The sequence below is a fragment of the Silene latifolia genome, chromosome 9 (assembly GCF_048544455.1).
Source record: "Silene latifolia isolate original U9 population chromosome 9, ASM4854445v1, whole genome shotgun sequence".
Lineage (NCBI taxonomy): Eukaryota > Viridiplantae > Streptophyta > Magnoliopsida > Caryophyllales > Caryophyllaceae > Silene > Silene latifolia.
In genome coordinates this window covers 6,016,929-6,042,196 of record NC_133534.1, presented here as the reverse complement: position 1 = coordinate 6,042,196, position 25,268 = coordinate 6,016,929, and the positions used below count along the sequence as shown (strand labels likewise).

General features: G+C 32.9%; 2 protein-coding genes across 5 annotated transcripts in view; one reads left to right on the top strand and one right to left on the bottom strand.

The window, feature by feature from the left end:
• Positions 1-16,090, bottom strand: part of LOC141598864 (uncharacterized) — a 29,663-nt gene extending 13,573 nt beyond the window's left edge. For 3 of the 4 annotated variants that reach the window (XR_012523650.1, XR_012523649.1, XM_074418677.1), the window contains exon 1: positions 16,018-16,090. The gene's annotated coding sequence lies outside the window, so the exon portion shown is untranslated. The remainder of the gene's footprint in view (positions 1-16,017) is intronic. The other variant, XM_074418678.1, reaches the window with a different exon arrangement.
• On the top strand, positions 7,230-7,691 carry LOC141600524 (uncharacterized). The gene has a single exon (XM_074420765.1). The coding sequence runs from the start codon at positions 7,230-7,232 to the stop codon at positions 7,689-7,691; it is 462 nt and encodes a 153-aa protein (XP_074276866.1).
• Positions 16,091-25,268: the final 9,178 nt, after the last annotated feature.

Here is a 25,268-nt window from a genome sequence, read left to right as displayed (position 1 = left end):
GTTTCCAAGATACCACCTTGAATTTGTTTTTCACCATTTAATTTAAAAAAACATTTACTAAAGATTTTTTTTTTGGGTGCAATTTACTAAAGATTTTGTAATAATGCATGTAAATATATTGTTTCCATGTTTTACTTTTTATTATTTTAACACTAATTATTTACGGTCAAATGAATTAACCTTTAACCTTAAAGCTAAACTAGGAAAGTAACAATGGGATTGGAGAAAATATTTTATTAAGAATCATATTACAATTTTTTATCAAATAAATAATAATCTTCTTTTTTTGACTTGTAGAGTTTCCAAGATAACACCTTGACTTTGTTTTTCACCATTTGTATTCATATTTTTTTCATTAAAATAATATTTACTAAAGATTTTGTAATAATGCATGTAAATATATTGTTTTCATGTTTTACTTTTTATTATTTTAACACTTATTTACGGTAAGAATTCTTAACCTTTGATCTTAAAGTTAAACTAGGAAGATAATAATGGAATGGGAGAAAATATTTTATTAAGAATCATATTACAATTTTTTATCAAATAAGGAACAATACATTACCAAGTAAGAAAATTGAGCCATCCAATGCACAAATTAGGAGGAATATCATAGTCATAATATAAATATAATATAAATATAAGCCCAATATAATTATGTAAAAAGCGATAATTATGGACCAAAATTGTAATCTTAATTACCTTAAAAAATTTCTCATTAGGAATAATATTACGATTTTTTATTCTAATACAGAAAAATATATTTAACGTATAAGGAAATTGAATCATCCAATACTGTATTTAAGAAGGAATACCACAGCATAAACGAAACCATCCCACCCGAAAAATCATACATAAAAAGTAGGTAACACAAAAAGTAATTACAAAATGAAACACACATACCAATCAATTGCATGCATATTATTGTTAGTCATAACATTTACACCATATTGTACACATTCCGCACCGTGGTTTAAATTCGCAGAGTTTCATATAATTATTTCAAATTGGATTTCGTCGAGTGAAAATCTACACGCACATTGTTTCCCCAACCTTTTCTATCAACCAAGTGCAAACGAAACAATTCCCTTACATGGTAACCTGACATGGACCTTTACGACGAAACCAGTCTTTGGAACAACATATCATTGTACTTTCGATAGGTTAAATGAGTATATGTTGTTAACTGCGTTTAATGAGACCACGCCGTTCATCGATGATGCTTGTGGTGGTCGACATTGTTTTTGGCGTATTACGGATAAGGGTGCTCATTTAAAAAATATTAAGAAAGGTTATTATGTACTCATGCAAACTTGGCAACAGAGAAATTAAATTAATTTGTGGGGAAACGTAAGATGATCGATACATAATATAAGCAGTTACGTTATCTGATTTTTGATCATGTGTTTTGTATTGGATTCTTTGTTCAATAATAAAAATTTCCCCATTTTTCATGACATTTATTCATTAGTTGAAATTCTGCTCTTGTTTTTTCCTCCTTGAAGAATTTTATTCTGTTAAAAATACGAGTATATTATTTATATGTCTCAAGTAATTGTTCATCAATCAAGTAACAATTTATTTTGATGCCTAGGACAAAATTTGATACTTAAATAGTCAAATACTCAAATGTATCCCACACTAAGGTCTAAGGCCATGCAATTGATTGCAAAAAATCACAAATAAAATAGATTAATTAGGGTTTAAGAACTATGAATATCCATAATAAGGGTTTATCAAAACTCACTTCTCTCTAGGGTTTCTATGAGAGCCTCCGTCTAATCTTCGTCTTTAGTTCCTCCTTATTTTTGAAGGCAGACCACCACATTTCTCTCGTGGATCTTGATTTTCTAGTTCGTTTCTCACGTTTATTTGATCATGAGCGGCCATAATGGAGAGCATCGTAGGGCAGGGAAAGAGGTTCGTGATGAAGGAGAAGAATTCATATGGGATGTTGGTGATAACGAGGAAGGGGATAAAAATACTGATTTCATGATGCAAGGACGTATTTGGTCATCGAAAGCTGTTAACGCGAAGGCGGCCATCGATACAACAATACGAGTCTGGAATTTAAAAGGTAAGACACTGGGAAACCTAATCGATGCTAAGAATAAGATCTTTATCTTTAAATTTGAATACGAGAAGGATAAAATCAGAGTTGTAGAGGGGCAACCATGGCATTTCGATAAATTTATATGGTGTTTTACTGACCCTATCTGTGACGGGAAAATTTCTGATACGCCCTTGTACCATGTCCCGATATGGGCTAGGATTTATGAGTTACCTATCAGAGGGCGTTCTAATAGGGAGAACCTGTGTAAAATTGGAATGCAATTAGGGCAGTTTGTGGAGATAGACGAAGCCCCTTCTCCGGAGATTGAGAAAGCGGTTCGCATTAGAATTATTCATGATGTCCGCAAACCTTTTAAGGATACAGTCGACATTCGAATGGTAAATGGGACACTGGTAAATTTTAGAGTTAAATATGAAAGAATTTTAATCTTTTGCTATGGGTGTGGTACCTTAGGACACGGGGAAAAGGATTGTGAGGATGGCCCGTAGGAGGAAGGAGAGTTACGGTTCAATGACAGCTTGAGGGCTTCACCTTGGCGAACGATAAAAACAGCCACTGATTGGGGTGGTAAAATTGCTCGATCACTTCGGGAAGTGTTTGAAGAGGAATATCAGCAGCGTGAAGAAGAGGCCATATCGAACATGATTCTTAAGTTGCAGGAGATTTCTATAAAGACCAAAGCTAGACGTGGAGGTTTACATGGATCAAACCAGGGGCGTATTGTTATAGAGAATGATGGTGAAGGCTGTAATGTAGCAGATGGGGAGGTACGAGAGATGGTGACAATGGATGGAGAGGAAAAGGAACATGGTACGGAGGCAGTGGCTGAGGAGCAAGAGAACGGGGGACACGAGGGAGTGTGATGGAGGAAAATAACAGGGTGGAGGGGAAGAGGGGGGCAGGAAAAAAGGGAAAGAAGCAAGGGAATGTTGGGATGGCGACGTAGATTAGGAGATAGAGGGGAGGAGGAATGAGTGAGAAGGATGATGGTTTAGTGTGTCATCAGTCAGGGGAGACGGTTATACTGGGTGAAAAAAGAGGTCGTGACATTGATGAGGGCAGCGAGGATGTGGAAGGAAACAAATTTCAGAAAATCATGGATGTACGTCCATCTGAGGCGGAGGTTGGGAAAGCCTAACCCCGCCGGGCCTAATGAATCTCTTAAGCCTTAACTACAGGGGCTTGGGCAACCCTGCTGCAGTAGGCGGACTCCGTAATTTAATATGGAAAGAGGGCCCCGCTCTAGTCTTCCTCTCCGAGACTAAATTGAGCGGTGAAGAATTTAGGAGAATAGGGGCGTGTTTCGATGAGTATACTAGTGTAGAAGTGGATAGTGCAGGGAGATCAGGGAGACTAGCTTTTATGTGGAAAAAACATGTTCGGTGCGTGCTACGATCTGCCTCAATGTACCACATGGATTTCGATATTCATGATAATAGCGGGGTATGGCGTGTGACTGGATTCTATGGCTGGCCGGCGATAGCCGATAGGCACCTCTCGTGGGAGTTGCTTAGGGATTTGGGCGCTCAGTCTAATGAACCATGGGTGTGTATATGAGACTTTAACGAGATTCTTTTTGTTACGGAGATGAAAGGCGGGGCTCGTGCTCAATGGCAAATGAACAACTTTCGAGAAGCAGTGGATGATTGCGGGTTACGGGGTGTGGAGTTCGAGGGTTACGCGTTTACTTATGATAATGGTCAAGCTGATGGAGATAATAGACAGAGCCAGTTGAATAGAGCCCTTCGCAATGAAGCGTGGATTGAATGTTTTCCGAGAGCTAAATTGATTCATCTTGATAGAGAGTGGTCGGACCACGCTACTATTAAATTAGTTCTTAATAGGAGGGACGAAGGGGAGCCACGGGGTCAGAGGCCTTCCGTTTCGAACAAATTTGGGTAGGAGAAGCGGGTTGTGAGGAAACCATTCGTAATTCATGGAGGGAGGATGTGGATGTGGTGGAAATGCTTGCTCGATGTGCTGAGGATTTGCAAAAGTGAAAAGGAACAAGTATTGGAAAAATCATGCGGGATATACATAGAAAGCGAAGGAGTTTAAAATATTTGAATGAGGGGAATCGATCTCGAGGAGCTGTTCGGGAAAGACGGCAGTTGGTAAAGGAGATAGCCGACTTGTTGAAGCAAGAAGAAATATTTTAGAAGCAACGATCGAGGGCCCTTTGGCTGAAGGAGGGTGATCGAAATACCAAATATTTCCATCGCAAAGCTAGTCAGAGAAAACAAAAGAATCATATCGAGCAACTTGTAGACGATATTGGCCGTGTATATCGAGGCTTTGAGGCGATCTCGGGAGCTGCGCGTGGATATTTTGAGAGCCTCTTTGAGTCCGGACAGCCACGGGATTTTGAACACCTGCTTGATGTGGCTGAGGGACGAGTGACAGAGAGTATGAATAATTTACTACGAGGTGAGTATAGTGTTGAAGAGGTGGAATTGGCGCTAAACCAGATGCACCCACTAAAAGCTCCTGGACCGGATGGTATGAATGGCTTATTTTTTCAAACTTATTGGCACATTGTGGGTAAGGAAGTGGTGAGAACTGTCTTGGGTATTTGAAGGGAGCCCCATTCCCGGATGAGCTAAATAAGACGTACATAGTCCTTATACCCAAGAAAAAAGAACCAAATAAGATGACCGATTTCCGACCAATAAGTTTGTGTAATGTCATTTATAAATTGGTGTCTAAAGTCCTTGCAATCCGACTAAAGATGTTTCTAGGGGATATTGTTTCTGAAAATCAAAGTGCCTTCATCCCGGGAAGATTGATAACGGATAATATTTTGGTCGCCTTTGAACTCTTTCACCATATGAAAAATTCAAGGAACAAGAATGGCCATATGGCGATCAAATTAGACATGTCAAAAGCGTACGACCGGGTGAAATGGAGTTTCCTAGAACGGTTCTTAGGAGGATGGGGATAAAGTCGAGATGGGATAATAGAGTGATGCACTGTGTTTCATCGGTTTCCTTTTCGGTTTTGGTGAATGGGGTGCCAACTGAAGGGTTTCAGCCAGGTCGAGGTTTACGGTAAGGGGACCCATTATCTCCTTATCTATTCATTTTATGTGTTGAGGTATTTTCGGGTCTTATGAGGAAAGCCGTGGAGCAGGGTTCGCTACATTGTATTCGAATTGCACCCTCGTCCCCGTCAGTGTCACATCTCCTTTTTGTGGACGATAGTATCTTCTTTGTCCAAGCGAATTTGGTGGAAGCACACAAAGTGAAGCAGATTCTCCGGGATTATGAGCTAGCATCAGGTCAAATGGTGAATTTTGATAAGACCACAGTCTCATTTAGTAGAGGCACACGAGAACGGGATAGATTAGGGGTGGAGGGGTGTCTTGGGATTAAGGTAGTGGATGCGCAGGAGAGATACCTAGAGCTCCCTACAGTTGTTAGTCACTCTAGGCAGGTGGTAGCTGATGCGATTCGGGGCAAGTTGTGCAAGAAGTTACAAGGATGGAGGGGTCAACTGTTTTTTAAGGCGGGTAGGGAGTTATTGATAAAGGCTGTAGCCCAATCAATCCCGACTTATGCAATGAGCGTCTTCAAGTTGCCAGCTAATTTTTGTGACGAACTTCAATCGCTTGTTTCTCGTTTCTGGTGGGGTTCCTCTAATGGTAAAGGTAAAATACCATGGATTTCTTGGTCAAAGCTGTGTAAACCGAAATGCTTGAGGGGTTTGGGTTTCGGGACTATCATCAATTTAATATGGCTCTTCTCGGAAAACAAGCATGGATATTGCTCACCAACAGATCGAGCCTTATGGTCCGAGTCCTCGGAGGTAAATATTTCCCGAGTGGAAGGTTCATGGAAGCCGACTTGGGTACTAACCCAAGTTACACTTGGCGAGGAATATGGAAAGCAAAACAAGTTCTTCGGTTGGGTATTAGGAGGCGGATTGGCGATGGATTGAGCACACGAGTGTGGGATGATCCATGGGTGACAGGTACACAAACTCGTAGGATACTCTCCCCTAGACGAGGTGCGGATTTGAACATGTTGGTGGCAGACTTATGGTTAGCGGATGGGTCTGGATGGGACACGCACAAGGTCCGTCAGTTTTTTCTACCTTTTGAGCAAGACCGTATTCTAAATATCCGACTTAGCAATTCTAGACCGAGTGATACATGGGTTTGGGATATGGAGAAGGACGGAGAATACTCAGTTAAAACAGCTTATAAAGCCCTTACTCAACGAGGGGAAGAGGAAGTGGGGTCGTCAGATGATGGGAAGGAGAAACGATTGTGGAACCGGATATGGAGAGCTAATGTTTTACCAAAGACGAAAGTCTTTTTTTGGCAACTATGCAATGAGGCTATCGCTACTAAGTGGAACCTGACATCTCGAGTTCGCAATATGGATGGTGGCTGCCCAGTATGTTCTAGCGAGGTGGAGACTTGTCTTCATCTCGTAAGGGGATGTGGGTGGACGGGAGGGTTTTGGGATAGGTTGGGAATTGAAGTGAAGGTGGCCGACGGGTTTGAGCGGGTGAGGCCATCCTATGGAACAGCCAACCCCCTTTCTTTCATTCATCCTTTATCTTTGGGCTATGGCTCACGAAATGGAACTGTAAATGGTTATCCGAATTCTCTGGATCTGGAAATTGAAGGTATGCTGCTATACGAACTGTAAGAGATGCTAGGCAACGTGGCGCACATATACATATAAATGGATGACGAGAACTGGCTCTCCATCTAAGCAAGATGGTAGTAGGTGGAAAGCTTTTGGCTCTAGCTTACTCAGCTACAACTACTGTGACTTCCACTGCTGCTACTAAGCTAATAAGATCGGGGAGAGAAAGTGATTAATGTTAATTTTATTTGATAAGAAAGAGAGGAAAACAAGCAGGGAGGTAAGAGTGAGTAAGACTAGGTTATAGCAACACAACAGAGAGTGGGTGGAGGATGTGTGGAGGGAGTTGGAGGATAGCGAGATAGATAAGTTCATTATGGGCTGTTGGGCGATGTGGGAAGCAAGGAATAGATGGGTCTTTGAACATGAGGAGGTGAATGTGGAGAAGGTTGTAGGAGGGTGGAAAATTTGAGGAGGGAGCTGATGGATAGTGATGAGGATGGTGATGAACGGAGTGTTCAGGCGAGTGTGGAGATGGGTTGAAGGAAGCCGAGTGAGGGATGGGTCAAGCTGAACTTGTTGCAGGAGTTAAGGAAGGATGGGGGATGGGGATTGGCGTGGTTTGTCGGGATAGCGGGGCGAATGTACTATGGGGACCGTCGATTAGACGTGGGAGTATAGTTGAACCAAGAGTGGCGGAAGCTGAAGCGGTCTTGGCGGGTATAGAAGAAGTAAGAAGACGTGGTTACAAGCACATTGAAGTCGAGAGCGGTTGCAAGAGTCTAATTGATGCGTTAAAGATACAAGCGAAGGGTCGAAGCGATTTCCATTTAGTTCTAGCTGATATTTATCTTCTTTACAGTTATTTTGATTGTATTGTTTGGTCGTTTGTGAGTCGCAAATTTAACAGGGTGGCACATGATCTTGCTCATCGGGGCTCGACGCATCCTGGTAGAAAGATATGGGTCGGGGAATTACCTCATACGATTCAAAACGATGCTACTATTGATTTTGCTTTATAAGATAACCCAGTTTGGGATTTCAAAAAAAAATAAAAATAATAAAGGTTTATCAAAAGAGGTGAAAAGTGTGAAATCAAAGGAAAGTTTAGAGTTACCTTGATGGAGAAGTGAGGGTTTGGGCTTAGATGCCATTAGTGAGAGCTTGTGAAATGCCCAATATACAACATTTGTACCTTGCATTTGGATGGTTTTCTAATTTAAGACGAGTAATTTCAAAAAAAAATTATATCAGTCCTTCCGATTCTTAGGAATTGCTTTAATTGGTCGAGTTTTAGAAACGGTTTATACTCCCTCCGTCCGGTAATTTGTTTATCTATTTTTGGATATCTAAATCAATTATTTACCTTTTTATTTTAGGAGTGTTTTTGATGAACAATTCAATCTTTCACACTTAATTTTGACCGACGTGTCATTTAATAATTGATTTTTTTTCCATTGATCTTTGTGTCAAACCAAAGTTAAACAAATGAGAGACGAAAGAAGTATTAACTTATTAGTGTGAAGTTGTAGTATAGTGATTCACTCGAAAAGGGTTTTTGAGTAAAATGTAAATTGATTTTACATGTGTAATGGTTACGTTATGTATTGATTATATCCACGTCAACAAAACCTGTCAATCAAACTATAAGTCTATAATCATCTATATAGAATAGCGATTAGTCTCACTATAGATGGATATGCCCGTCTAAAGTGAAAGACGGGTCAAATATGCTTAAAGTAGTGATATGTTTGGGCCTTACCATACAACTTGTTGCTTATCTTATGCTTAAAGTGGGTGGATATTTAGCCCGTCTATAATAATAGACGGATATCCCCTGTATATAATGAGAATTTGTGATATAATAGATAGGTGTGCTAAAAACTGAATTCATAAATGTCTCATGACATGAGTTGTAGATTATATAATGATTAATGTAGAAAAGTTTTATGAGACTTTCTAATCTTAAAATTAGGCAAAATTTAAGATACAATGTAACTTGTATTTTGGTTCTTTCGTTTTTATAATTTTCAAATATGAGAGGTGTAATTTCAAAAGGTTTGTACAACACTCGTCCTATTCTTAGAAAATTAGTGATTATATAATGATTAATGTAGAAAAGGTATTTGAGGGAGAAATGTGAGTTATTCATTTAGAATAGGTGGGTAGCATCCCCCTTCCCCCTTAAACTAAAAGAATAAGAAAAACTGAAAATTTTCCTGCCTAAATGCTTTTAATTAGAAATTGGGCCTAATTTTATCTAGATATATATATTGGACCTAATATGTAGGCTTTATGTGTCAAAGTATCTTATCAAACACCGAAACTTTTATAGTTGGCCAAATTTATTTTATTCATTATTATCTTTTTAGTCAAGTATATGTATTTTAAATGTCGTAAATTTTCTATTTAAAACATATGCAGATTTTACTCATATTATTAAAATCAGTGTGTGCTTTTCATTTTTTTATTCTTTAAATTTTTACTCCGTTTAAATTGTTACTCCGTATATTGTAACAAAAATTACAAAAATAGTTATATACTTCAAATGCGTAAAAATAAACATAAGTTTTTGTAATTAAACTAACAATCTTCTTTTTTTAATCATAAACTTATTCCGAGTAAAAATGTAAAATTCGTTTTATTTTAATTCTTAGTATTTTTACACATTAACAATTGTAGATAATTACAAATAAAATTCAAAGTTAATTTATATATTATTATTAGCTCTAATTGTTAAGTTATCTTAACATGACATTCTAAAATACCGTGCATTCGCACGGGCTCTATACTAGTTACAACCAAAAGGGAGAAATGTGAGTTGGTTTTACATTTATACATATGAATCATTTGGTATAGGAATTTGTGCAGTTTATGCAAGGACAACAAGAGTACAACTGTACAAGGCCTACCAGTTAATATAAATTTATAGTTTTAATGTCGAAAAAAGGAGACGGATCATAACCTAAATATAATTTCGCTTGACTGTACTATTATTATCGCCTTAAGAATGCGGTTTCAAGGACATTACACATCTATTAGGAATTCTATTACAATTTCTTTTAGGACATAAAGAACATGTAAGGAAATTGAGCCATTTAACATACTGATTAGGAGAAACATCACAATAATGTAAGCATAACATAATCGCGTCAAAGATGAGTAGATTACAAGTGTAGACTCGTAACATAATTTTTTTTTTCTTTAGCAGCCGTAAAATAAGTAGCGTACACAGTCTAACCCTGACTCTCGGAGTCAGATTTTATTGTAATGACTATAACACCTTAAACATGCATCTTACTTCTTGCATCTCATAATAATAATAATCTACTTAGTTTGACTTATAGAGTTTCCAAGATACCACCTTGACTTTGTTTTTCACTATTTGTACTATTTTTTCATTAAAAAAATATTTACTAAAGATTTTGTAATAATGCATGTAAAGTTTTCACGTTTTACTTTTCATTATTTTAACACTTATTTATGGTCAGAGTTATTAACCTTTGACCTAAAAGTTAAATTAGGAAGGTAATAATGGAATTGGAAAAAATATTTTATTAAGAATCAAATTACAATTTTTTTATCAAATCAGGAACAATACATTACCAAGTAAGGAAATTGAGCCATCCAACGCACAAATTAGGAGGAATACCATCTATCTATATATAAGTATAATAGAGGAACCACTAAATATAAACTGTACACGTGTCAAGCTCACAATAAATTTTTTCCCGCCTATGCATTATACTGTATAATAACACTAATCAAAACCCTAAATCTACCTTTTAACTTGCCGTCATTTCCTATACAAAGAAAAAAGTCAAACCATATCTACTCCCACAATTGATCTACTCCTCCTTCCTCCCTCTCAGCTAAATAATTTTCTTTTTAAAAAACAAAGAAAGAACCTATACTCCTTGCTAAATAATTTCTTTCGTAATTTGTTAATGCAATAATTGTTGATTTGAATAACATCAATTGTCGCTCTCGCAATTAGATCATTCATAAGATGTACTATTTTAATATTCTATTTACCTCTAAGTTTTATGTTTCTTTTTACAGATTTCGATTTTAAACAATTGTTTTGACATTTTTATAAATCCCGAAGTTGGAGTCTTAGCATCGGAACGTAACGATTTCACTGAAATTAGGTTGAAACAGAGGATTGATTACTCAGAGCTACGGTAATTTCGAACGGTGTTACGAACAGAGTATTGAAATCATTAATTGGTAGATTATAGATTTGTATGCAAATATTTTTTTTATTGTCTGAATAATATTTTGTTCCCCTTCTACAATCAATTTCTACTTTGTAATTTAATTTTGTTAGAATCAATGAGTAGTCGTATTAAGTGTTTTATTTCAATTATTTTCTAGGAGTAAATCATTAGAGGAAGCAGCTAGCCTAGATTAAACTTTTGATGGTTAACATTTTAGCCTTGATGACATCGTAATGGAAATGCAAACAATATCACTGAGGTGGATATATTCATCTTAAGAATAAAACGGGTTAAATAGTACCTCACTTGCATAGTCTGGACAATTATATTCTTTTACTAATCCCAATGCATTTTGTTTTTGTATTATGGGTAATACATGACCTATCTTAATCTTAAGACGAATATGTCCGTCATAGACGAGAATTTGTAATCTCTAAGTGGTTCACATGTACGAGTATTTTTGAACTGCACTGACGAGTATCATACGAGTAGTTTGGAGCTAAAATTTTGAATCTCAACAGTCAATCCAATGTAACAAGGAAGTTTATGAACTACTTTGTTTTACCCGACTATTCACAAATTATGAAAGGATTATGTACAAAATAGTTTTGTGTGTACAATACAAAATTGAATATAAAACACGGGTTAGATGCCAGTAAACAAGCAATATCGCCCTATTTAAACAAGGTCTAACCGTTAGGGGGAACGGTGCCGTCGTCAAGAATATTGTAAGGATTGGCTTATTGTTTGTTAATTTGTTGTGATATTTTTTTTCACAAAGATCAAATTTTGAGCTAACTAATTTTTATATTCCATTACATACGAAATCCTCCCATCAAAGTTTCTTTGCCATGCGTTTAAGAAAAGATGATTCAATAGAAAAAATGTGCCTATTTTTAAGATCAAACACAAGCAAATAATACTTTTGTCGTACAAATGGTTATTTAGTTAGTTTATCATATGTTCTTGCAATAAATATGATCGATAGCAAGTAGTCATGTTGCAAGTTTATTTTGTCGTTTTCCCGGGTCATCAGTCATGTGATAGATTATGGATTGAAAAAAGATATAGAATGAGCAGTTCAGTTTTAGAAATACCAAATTTAGCCAATTTAAAAGCATTTGTTACTCGGACCAAAGGAGGCAAACTTACTCCATATGTTAGTGATCAAAAGAAATACGACTTAAAAATACAAACAAAAAAACTGATAACAATTAGTAGCTAGGTTAGGGTTAAGATAACAAGCCTACGTAGATAGGTTGTCACGATATGACATGAAACTTATACAAGTCGGGTTAGGAACGATGTCTTTTGAAACGAACACGACATGAAATAATCCAACTATTTAAATGATTCATAGCTTCGTTTAGTTAACTCGATAATGATCCAATCAACCAATTTATTTAAATGATTATTTTTTATAGGTTATTTATCTGAGTTAATTGAATATTTATAAAATTAATTTATATACTTCCGTGCATTTTTGCACGGGTATTAAGCTAGTAATCATAATATATTAGGATTCAATTTTGGTCCATAATTTTTAAGGTAATTATATTGTTAATCTTATTAGTAAGAATATATTGTTAACTACCAAAATTGTAATCTTAATTACCTTAATTAGTGAGAATATATTGTTAATCTTACCATATTAAGGTTATTAACATGTGCCCAAAATTGTTAATCTTACCATATCATAATCATAAGCCCAATAAAAAGTATTATAAAAGAATTATTATTATTAGTGAGAATATATTGTTAATCTTACCATATCATAATCATAAGCCCAATATAATTATGTAAAGAGCGATTATTATGGACCAAAATTGTAATCTTAATTAACTTAAAAATTTTCTCATTAGGAATAATATTACGATTTTTTATTCTAAAACAGGAAAATATATTTAACGTATAAAGAAATTGAATCATCCAAATAATATTGTATTTAAGAGGGATACCACAGCATAAACGAAACCATCCCACCCGAAAAATCATATACAAAAAGTAATTACAAAATGAAACACACATACCAATCAATTGCGTGCATATTATTGTTTGTCATAACATTTACACCATATTGTACACATTCCGCACCGGGGTTTAAATTCGCAAAGTTTCAAATAATTCTTTCAAATTTGATGTCGTCTGGTGAAATACACTCACATTGTCACGGCAACCTCGGGAAACCAGAACCAATGGATACAATAATTCCTATACATACTAACTTTATATGGCTCTTTAGCACGAAATTAATCAATGGAACAACATATCAATGTAATTTGAATAGGTCAGATGAGTTTATGTTGTTAACTACGTTTAATGGGACCACGCAATTCATCGATGATGGTTGTGGTGGTCTACGTTGTTTTTGGCGTGTTACAGATAATGGTGCTTACTTAAAAAATATTCAGAAAGGTGATTATGTACTCATGCAAACTTGGCAACCGAGAAATTAAAATTAAATTGTGGGAAAACGTAAGATGATCGATACATAATATAAGCAGTTATGTTATCTGATTTTTGATCTAGTGTTTTGTATTCGATTCTTTGTTCAATAATAAAAATTTCCCCATTTTTCATGACATTTATTCATTAGTCGAAATTCTGCTCTTTTTTTTTTCCTCCGTAAAGAATTTTATTCTGTTAATAGTATGAGTATATTATTTATATGTCTCAAGTAATTGTTCATAAATCAAGTAACAATTTATTTTGATGCCTAGGACAAAATTTGATACTTAAATTGTCAAATACTCAAATGTATCCCATACTACCGATTGCACTAAGGTCTAAGGCCATGCAATTGATTGCAAAAAATAACAAATAAAATAGATTAATTAGGGTTTAAGAACTATGAATATCCATGTAAATTTATTTTACGTGTATAATCATTACCTATAAAGATTTGTGTAGATGATATCCACGTCTACAAACCCAAACAATCAAACTATATCATGATATGAGTTGTAGTATAAGTTTTATGAGACTTTCTAATCCTAAAATTAAGCGAAAATTTCTAATTTAGATACAATGTACCTTACATTTTGTTTCTTTAGCCTTTATAATTTTCAAATATGAGAGTAGTTGGGTTTCCGAAACAATTTTAGAGTAGTTTATCAAAAAACTATATAGTGATTATATGATTAATGTAGATAAAGTATTTGAGGGAAAATTGTGAGTTGGTTTTACATATATATATATACATAGTAATCATTTACAACAACTACCTACCAATCAATATGAATTTTATAGTTTTTGTGTCAAAAAAAGGGGACGGGTCATAAGCTAAATATAATTTTGCTTGTTTGTACTATTATTATCGCTTTAAGAATGCGCTTTCAACGACATTACACATCTTTTAGGAATCGTACTACAATTTTTTTATGAGATAAAGGAACAATACATTAATAACATGTAAAGAAACTGAGCCATTCGACACACTAACTAGGAGAAATATCACAATATAAATGTAAGCATAATATAATCGCGTCAAAGATGAGTAGATTACGAGTGTAGACCCATAACGTAACACAATTGTAATGACGAAAGACCTAAAAATAATAATCTTCTTATTTTGACTTGTAGAGTTTCAAAGATACCACCTTGACTTTGTTTTTCACCATTTGTATTCATATTTTTTTTCATTAAAAAAATATTTACTAAAAATTTTGTAATAATGCATGTAAATATATTGTTTTCATGTTTTACTTTTTATTATTTTAATAGTAATTTACGGTCAGAATTCTTAACCTTTGACCTTAAAGTTAAAACTAGGAAGATAATAATGGAATGGGAGAAAATATTTTATGAAGAATCGTATTATAATTTTTTATCAAATAAGGAACAATACATTACCAAGTAAGGAAATTGAGCCATCCAATGCACAAATTAGGAGGAATATCATAATCATAATATAAATATAATATAAATATAAGCCCAATATAATTATGTAAAAAGCGATAATTATGGACCAAAATTGTAATCTTAATTACCTTAAAAAATTTCTCATTAGGAATAATATTACGATTTTTTATTCTAATACAGAAAAATATATTTAACGTATAAGGAAATTGAATCATCCAATACTGTATTTAAGAAAGAATACCACAGCATAAACGAAACCATCCCACCCGAAAAATCATACATAAAAAGTTGGTAACACAAAAAGTAATTACAAAATGAAACACACATACCAATCAATTGCATGCATATTATTGTTAGTCATAATATTTACACCATATTGTACACATTCCGCACCGTGGTTTAAATTCGCAGAGTTTCATATAATTATTTCAAATTGGATTTCGTCGAGTGAAAATCTACACGCACATTGTTTCCCCAACCTTTTCTATCAACCAAGTGCAAACGAAACAATTCCCTTACATGGTAACCTGACATGGACCTTTACGACGAAACCAGTCTTTGGAACAACATATCATTGTACTTTCGATAGGTTAAATGAGTATATGTTGTTAATCATGCGTTAATGAGACCACGCCGTTCATCGATGATGCTTGTGGTGGTCGACATTGTTTTTGGCGTATTACGGATAAGGGTGCTCATTTAAAAAATATTAAGAAAGGTTATTATGTACTCATGCAAACTTGGCAACAGAGAAATTAAAATTAATTTGTGGGGAAATGTAAGATGATCGATACATAATATAAGCAGTTACGTTATCTGATTTTTGATCTACTGTTTTGTATTCGATTCTTTGTTCAATAATAAAAATTTCCCCATTTTTCATGACATTTATTTATTAGTTGAAATTCTGCTCTTTTTTTTTTCCTCCTTGAAGAATTTTTTTCTGTTAATAATAAGAGTATATTATTTATATGTCTCAAGTAATTGTTCATCAATCAAGTAACAATTTATTTTGATGCCTAGGACAAAATTTGATACTTCAATAGTCAAATACTCAAATGTATCCCATACTACCGATTGCACTAAGGTCTAAGGCCATGCAATTGATTCTTTGCAAAAAAATCCCAAATAAAATAGATTAATTAGGGTTTAAGAACTATGAATATCCATAATAAGGGTTTTGTGTAGTCCAAAATCATTTTCTTATTTCTTGTACAAAATGAAAGGGAAAGAAATGAGTGAATAGGAGAGAGTACAACATTTGTACCTTGCATTTGGATGGTTTTCTAATTTGAGACGACTAATTTCAAAAGGTTTTTATATCACTCCTTCCGATTCTTAGGAATTGCTTTAATTGGTCGAGTTTTAGAAACGGTTTATACTCCCTCTGTCCGGTAATTTGTTTATCTGTTTTCGGATGTCTAAGTTAATTATTTACCTTTTTATTTAGGAGTGTTTTTGATGAACAATTCAATTTTTCACACTTAATTTTGACCCACTTGTCATTTAATAATTGATTTTTTTTTTCATTGATCTTTGTGTCAAACTAAAGTTAAACAAATGACCGAGACGAAAGAAGTATTATCTTATTAGTGTGAAGTTGTAGTATAGTGATTCACTTGAAAAGGGTATTTGAGTAAAATGTAAATTGATTTTACATGTGTAATCGTTACGTTATGACAAATGATGTCAACCCTGGCCTCCGGTCCTTTACTTCCTAATATGGACAATAAATATGCTTGTTCTCCTTATACCATGCATAATGTGCTTGATAATGCGCATTGACTGGGACGTGAGGGTGGGGGTTTAATTTCAAATTTAAAAAAGGCCATTTATATGTTAAAAGATTTTTAAATTTTATATTATAAAGAACAATAATTGAGAAACTACATTCACAAAATTAATACTCGTATCATTTAAACATCAATACAAATTCTTGCGTAAGGTGTAAGACAGAGTCATTAATAATTACTTCCTACATTCCGGTCAATTGTTGTCCTTTAATTTTGACACAAAGACCAAGGAAAAGAGGAGGGCCAATTACTAAATGACAAGTGGAATAAATTGAGTGTAAATGATTAAATTACTCATCAAATTCATTCTTTAAATAGAAAGCACAACAAATGACCGGAACCGATGGAGTAACAATTATTTGTTTAAATGAGTTATGATATTCATAATCATAAATCCAACTCAATAATAATAATGATTTGTTTAACTTTTATATATTTGCGAGGAGTATTTTTATTAAAGTTAAAAAAATTATTGACACAATGACATCACAAAATCTCATTGAAGACGGCACGTATCCGTCACTTTAGAGTGACGGATACCATTTTCTCTTACAAATGACCCAAATAGAGGAGAGAGGGAAACACATGGGGGTGCCCCCACCTTGTCTCCTCTATCCGTTTTGTGAGTGGCATTACCCGTCACTTGTTCCGACCCGTCTTCAGCAAAACTAATCGGACATAGGCACATAGCAACATGTTGCTTAATACGGAGTATTGCCTAGTACTCCGTATCAAAATTACCTAGTACAAGAACACGTACCTAAGCTATAGGGTAATCTTTTAAGTAAACTTTACAGTACTCTTATGCGAGTTGCGTGATGTATCCTTTTCATTTTAAATCTCTTCTAATTGGACAATTTTAAGCATTATGGTTCATTTGTTCTTCCCACCTTATCAAATTAGTAGATCGTTAAATCTGAGCAATTAAGAAGAAATGAAAGAAATTAGGAAGCGGAAAAGATCGATCCAAACCAAGTTTATATAAACAATGTCGATGTAAGGGTTTAGATACTCTATAAGCCTATATTGATTTTATTTTCTTCATGTGGCATGTTGTGTCCCATGAACTACCTCACTATTTCACACACAAACATTCATGATTAAAAATAAATGTGTATATGATATAAGACATAAGAGGATAACATGTCATAAGAATGACGCTAAATATAAAATCAATATACAAAAATGAGACAGATGACTACAATATTAGTGCTAGATTTTAGAAGTGATACATGCATAAAAATTTAGTCAATTACTATGTTTCATACTATGTGCGTACTAGAGAGTATTTTAGCACAAGTATTTTGTTGATGATTCTCGCCTCATTAAAAGATCCATCTATTTTCTCTTTTTAAGATAAAGTTTATGAAATTCGGCTATAAAAATTGAACAAACATATTATAGATTTACATATATCAAGAACACAAAAGGTACGAGTATATGATCACAAAAAAACAAATTTATAATTTCTTATATTTTCATGAAAAAACTAAGATGTATTCGTAAATAGTAAAAAAAAATTGGTCCAAGTGTTTCCGGAAAAAACATTCATAAAATCCAACAAAATAGGTTTCAATTTATCTAAGAAATCAAATGATCATGAACCAAAATTGAATGTATCCCTTTAATTTATACATAATCTTGCTTACAAATTCTAACAAAAATGTCACATGCACTAAACGACAATAACAAATGCCATCTATACATTTTCTCTACGTGGTAACTAAAGGACATGTCCAAATATACTATCGACCGAGGAATGTTTGGTTTTAACCTAATTCGAAGATACTAAAGGACATGTTCAAAGATACTATCGACCGAGGAATGTTTAGTTTAAACAATGACTACGTGGTAACTAACGGACAATAACAAATGCCATCAATGCATTACAAAGGAGGAATGTTTTATTATGGGGTAGTGCAGGTTCTTAATAAGTTTAGACATCGACCGATAAAATGGACCATATTCGAGATTATTTGGTTTTAACCTAATTCGAAGCCAATTCTCTTATGTCCGGTTCTCGGTCTTTACTTCTAAAATGGGATAAGATCGAAATTTATGGTTTTCAAGATTAATCCTTTACAACTTTGTGAAATAGACGAGTATTTTATCTTCAACGTAGTCATTTTTAAACTAAGCGACAGTTCGAATATAACAAGTGGGTTTGATTTAATAAAATTAAGTTTTAGTTAACTACAATATCCTAAATGGACAAAAAGACTCTGAAAAAATACTTTTATATTAGTAAATACTACTAAGAAATTAAATTCATATAATAAGTTATATCTAAAAATTTATAGAAATTCTAAGGCGAACTTGTATGTCAATAATTTACATTATTACTTTATTTCCGTCTTACAAAACAAAGCAAAAGTAAACAATTGACTTGGGATAAAGAGAGTATGTTTTTTGAAAACATACTTTATTTATACCAATACTCTTAACTTTTTATTTGAAAGATCATGATATTCATATTAACTAGCTTAAACCCGTGCAAAATTGCACGGGCGTATAAATGAACATATATAAATAAGCTTCTACAACTTTATTGAGACAACATTATATTAATTCGATTGTACAATATCATAAGTTATTTGATGTACAACATTTTACACAAATTGTCTAAATTGTTTGAAAAACTTTCATTTAATAATCAATGAGGAGTATTAAAGAACAGTAATAGCCAAAAAAACAAAAAACAAAAATTTATATTGCTATGACAATCATTCGTCTATAGTAAAAAAATGTTATTTAATCGGTGTAATAATCTCAATATTTAGATCTTTTGAAACAATTATACTTAGGCATGACCAAATAACTCGACTCATACCCGAACAGATACCCCAAATCGAGACCCAAACTTGACCCGTAATCTGAAATTTATTGATGCATAATTATGACCAATAATACTGAATGTCTTGATAATAATATACCCGAAAGTGACATGAATCTGCTACAACCTGAACCCACTCAATCTGACCTGAATTCTTAGAAACCTGAAATAATTTCGTCTGAGCCGACCTAGTTGACTCATTTGCCTGATTCAAAATTAGCTCACCGTTAACCATGCTCACATATATGTCTTTCATCTCTTTGCCTCGTACCTCTGCCTCAAACACTCATAAGCCACTATATTTACACTCATGTATCATATTGTATTGATAATTTTGAACGTGAGATCAAATTGTACCTCTCCGACAAATTCTTAATTGCCTTTACAAAAATATAAATTAAAATAGGAAATAAAGTCATGTACAGTTAGGTTAACCATATCATTCCCTTATTTAATCATTTATTTTGATAGAAAAATGGAAAAATAAAGGCAGAAAGATATTAATTTAAAATATTATTCAATGTTCATGTAGTCAATATTAACTTGAATTTTTATTCAGTTCCAAGCTAAGATGTTTAATACGGAGTATATAAATTGTAGAAAGGGTGCTGATTTTTGCAGTACGTATTTTACTCATCACAGTACACAGTTGACGATTATACCTCTCTCATTTCCCCTTCCATTTCCTCTCTCATCCCATTTTCTCTCTCAAGTTTCCTCACTAGTCCATTAATACAGTCTACAACCGTCACCGTCAATCACCATTATACTACCGTCATCAACAAATTGCGTTGTAGAAATTAGCACAACATTAATTTGAGGTTTATTTTTGTTAAAATGATGGGCCATGTTATAGTAATAGTCCATATTAGTCGTGTAATTGAATTAGTTTAAATCAAATAAAAGATTATATTGGGTCATTTTGTTAGTGGGCTAATGAGATTTAACAAAGGGATATTTAGTATGAGAGTGAGTGTTTAGGCGGGAAAAAACATGTTTATGGTTTGTGTTTTATTATATTATTATATAGATAAAACCGTTATATACAATGTTTGTATAAGGGGGCTACTTAAGAATAAATGAGACATTTAAGCTAGTCTCTTAATTTTATTTCGTCTCTTTTAGGGTGAATATATCCGTCTTAAGAGTAGAAGGATTAAATAGCATTTTGCTTTTACCTTATATGATATTTGAATTATTATAAATTAAGACGGATACAAAGTAGTTTACATTTCCATACAAATTAACCAAAAATGATACTTCATTCGTCTCAATCAATAGTTCACATTTGTTTTATTTTTCCTTAATAAAATAAAGTAAATATAAATTATTAACCAAAATGGTGTGAATGGTGATAAATGATGATGCAAAGGTCTTTGTTTTTTAATTCCTCTATTCTTTTATGTACAGATTTATTATCCTTTCTATGGTAGTCTCTTTCTTCTAATGGTTGTCATACCATATTACCATCAAGGCATCAACTATTGGTCTATACTCTATAGTCGTCCTATAGTCAATAAATGGACCTTCATCATGAGCTAGATATAGTAATGACAATTGAACACGGATATTTACAATTGTGAATATGAGTCTATGAGATATTCCATTAGTTTATGAAGAAGGAGGTGAAGAAGAAATTTTGGGGATTTAATAAACATAGGGTTACCATAAATATAGGGGATGAATATACAGGGCCACGCAAATTCTACACACCTTACCCTTACTATGTGCATTGTGGGTCCAAGTTGAAGAATTTTGTTGCACAACTTAAAGGATACTGGATACTCATGGTATACAACTCATTTTTCCCATGTTTTAGTTTATTCTTCGTATTTTTGGTCGAAAACTACCTTAAATTCTACGTTTTGATAACAATGGTTATGGCTTCTTATAATAAGACACATTCATGTGTTTATTTTTTTTTCATTTGACTGTTGCTATGATAAAATGCAAAATGTCTAAGAGTATTAAGAGTACATCTAAAATGAAAAGTGTACAACATTACAATATTAATGAGTATAATTTATTGGAACTGAGTTAATAAGTGACTTCAATAATCTGGGATAAATGGACCCCTCCCATGCATGTGGATTGTAAGTCCGTCTATGAATCCAGATCATAAAAGAAAGTTGTTGTTGCTTGAATTATCTAGATAATCCAAACTAGTATAGATCCCGCGTGAATGCGCGGTTTTTTAGATAGTTATATTAGAAAATTTAATAATTACATCATTGTAAGTTATTATCAAAAGATAGAATAATAGAATTATTTAGAAAGTGTTTGCTAAAAGTACTCTGACCATCATATAAAAATAATAACAGTAATGTAAAATATTTCTATCACATCAGACGTATAATACTATAATTAGTTCAATACAATTTCATTTATGTAACAAAATCAGAATATCTAATTAATATGTCTATGCAAATTGAAAAAATATTATATTCTTTTTAACTCAGCAAAGATCTATTGTTTGTAATAGCATGTGTAAATATGATATAATCTAATTATAGAATACTTTATTTAAGCGGGGAAATTTTATTAATCTCCTATTCTTTATAGTATAAGAAGGATGAAAATGTTTGCTAAATTATTGTACGTAGCCATCTATCGTGTTTAGTCTTAAAAATATTAACAGTAAAATATTTTATCACATCATACGTATAATTAGTACAATTTCATTTATGACAAAATCAGAATATCTTATTAATATATTTATGCAAATTGAAAAATATATTATATATTATTTATTATATATTACAGAATAGAGATATTTATTGTTGGAAAGTATAGCTCATTATTGTAGATATAATATTGTGAAATCTAATTATAGAATAAATCATTTAGGCGGGGAAATTTTAGTAATCTCTTATTCTTTTTTAACTCTTTATTCAATCTTGTGATATACTGCATGCATGCGTATAGAAAAGGCGAGAAAAAGAATTTTGTACGGCTTAATTTTATTAACAACGCAAGCAAACGACTGGGACACAAGCTTAATTTGTAATAATATACTGCAGTCTGCACGATATCAGCACTAATTTGGTCCATTTATCATGTAATTTGTAAAATATGCATAATGTGGCTAATTATAAGAAGTCATAATTAAGAGTCACTACGTAGTTTATTACATTTTTTAACACTTTATTCAATCCAAATGAATGTGACTAATAAGAAGTCTCCCTTATACAAATATTGTATAAAGCGGATATATTAATACATATTTCAATGATTCACTTAAATAAACATTTTAATAAACCCATTTTACCAACTTTTTATCTTTGTTCTACTTAAGAGTTCCTAAGAATGTTTAAATATCACCAATTCTATGAATTTAATTTCTTAGTTATTTTTAATTTTAATGTATAAAATTTGTACACATTTTAACAAAGAAATAATCTATAGTTTTTTTTTAAATATTTAATCCGTTTTAAGCTTAGGACGAATACTTTCGTGTTAAAAAAGACTTATTGGTTAATTTTTAGCCAAATTTCCCCTAATTTATAGGGCTGAGCAAGAATTAGGTCCGAACTGGGAAAATGGACTTGACTGAGAAAATGGACGAGTCCTCGGTCCACACTATTAGAAACTTATATTAGTAGTTATTTATTCTATACTTTAAGCAACTAACTTATTTCATTTGATGAAATTAAATTTAAATTATCATACAGTTAAAAATGAAAAGTTATAATTTTCGGTCCATTTCGATCCGGTCCAAGACGGATTCGGTCCGGTTCAGTTGGTTTTACCATTGGTGAATGGTGATGCTCTAACTTGGTAAATACCGTATTGTTTAAATAACTGACATTTGTAGATGTTCTTAGAGGCATCTCACCTACCATCCCAAAATGGAAGTCTAAAAATGCATACAAGAATGCTACAATTGGAAATTTTTAAACAAATAGTAAAAAGCAACTGTAAAGGGTAGGAGGAAACTAATGGCAAATGATGTCAACTCTAGTCCCTAGTCCTTCTTTACTTTAATAATATGGCGACCTTCTGGTTGAGGATGATCTTATACCATACATAATATGCATGATATGCATTGATTGGGACTTGAGGGTGGGGGTTTAATTACAAATTTAGAAAAGGCCATTTATATGTTAAAGCATTTTTAAAATTTTATATTATAAGGAACAATAATTGAGAAACTACATTCACAAAATAAATACTCGTATCATTTAAACATCTATATAAATTATTGCGTAAGGCAAGACGATGTCATTAATAATTAACAACTTTTTGTTTAAATGAGTTATGATATTGATAATCATAAATCCAACTCAATAATAATGACGATTTGTCCAACTTTCTGCAAACTTCAAGATTTAACCCGGTTATCACTAGACTAACACCACTTAATTTGTTGTCCTTTCTATTTTACAATTCAATGAATTTCATGAGCAATTTGATCATTCATACTCATTTTATTCCACTTGTCATTTAGTCATCGACTCCTTCCCCTTTTATTGATCTTTGTGCCAAAATCAAAAGATAACAATTGATAGGGACGAAGGGAGTAACAAATCGTTAAATTTGAGCAATTAAGAAGAAATGAAAGAAATTGGCAATTGGAAAAGATCGATCCAAACCAAGTTTATATAAAACAATGTCGATGTAAGGGTTTAGATACTCTACAACCCTATATTGATTTTATTTTCATCATGTGGCACGTTGTGTCCCATGAACTACCTCACTATTTCACACACAAACATTCATGATTAAAAATAAATGTCTAGTATAAGACATATGAAGATAATATGTCAGAGGATGACGCTTAACATAAAATCAAAATACGAAAATGAGACAGATGACTACAATATTAGTGCTAGATTTTGGAAGTGATGCATGCATAAAAATTTAGTCCATTACTATGTTTCATACTATGTGCGTACTAGAGAGTATTTTAGCACAAGTATTTTGTTGATGATTCTCGCCTCGTTTAAAGATCCGTCTATTTTATCTTTTTATGATAAAGTTTGTGAAATTCGGCTATAAAAATTGAACAAACATATTATAGATTTACATATATCAAGAACACAAAAGGTACGGGTATATCATGATCACAATATACAAATTTATACTTTCTTATATTTTCATGAAAAACTAAGATGTACTTGTAAATCGTAAAAAAAAAAATTGGTCAAAGTGTTTCCGAATTTTTTTTTTCATAAAATCCAACAAAATAGGTTTCAATTTATCTAAGAAATCAAATGATCATGAACCAAAATTGAATGTAAATCCCTTTAATTTATACATAATCTTGCTTACAAATTCTAACAAAAATGTTACATGCACTAAACGACAATAACAAATGTCATCAATACATTTTCTCTACGTGGTAACTAAAGGACATGTTAAAATATACTATCGACCGAGGAATGTTTGGTTTTAACCTAATTCGAAGATACTATCGACCGAGGAATGTTTAGTTTAAACAATGACTACGTGGTAACTAAAGGACAATAACAAATGCCATCAATGCATTACAAAGGAGGAATGTTTTATTATGGGGTAGTGTAGGTTCTTATTAAGTTTAGACATCGACCGATAAAATGGACCATACTCGAGATTATTTGGTTTTAACCTAATTTGAAGCCAATTCTCTTATGTCCGGTTCTCGGTTTTTACTTCTAAAATGGGATAAGATCGAAATTTATGGTTTTCAAGATTAATCCTTTACAACTTGATGAAATAGATTAGTATTTTATCTTCAACGTAGTCATTTTTTAAACTAAGCGACAGTTCGAATATAACAAGTGGGTTTGATTTAATAAAATTAAGTTTTAGTTAACTACAATATCCTAAATGGACAAAAAGACTCTGAAAAAATACTTTTATATTAGTAAATACTACTAAGAAATTAAATTCATATAATAAGTTATATCTAAA

Coding starts and splice junctions, on each gene's coding strand:
- LOC141600524 (XM_074420765.1), top strand. CDS start 7,230: ATGGGTCAAGCTGAACTTGTTGCAGGAGTTAAGGAAGGATGGGGGATG.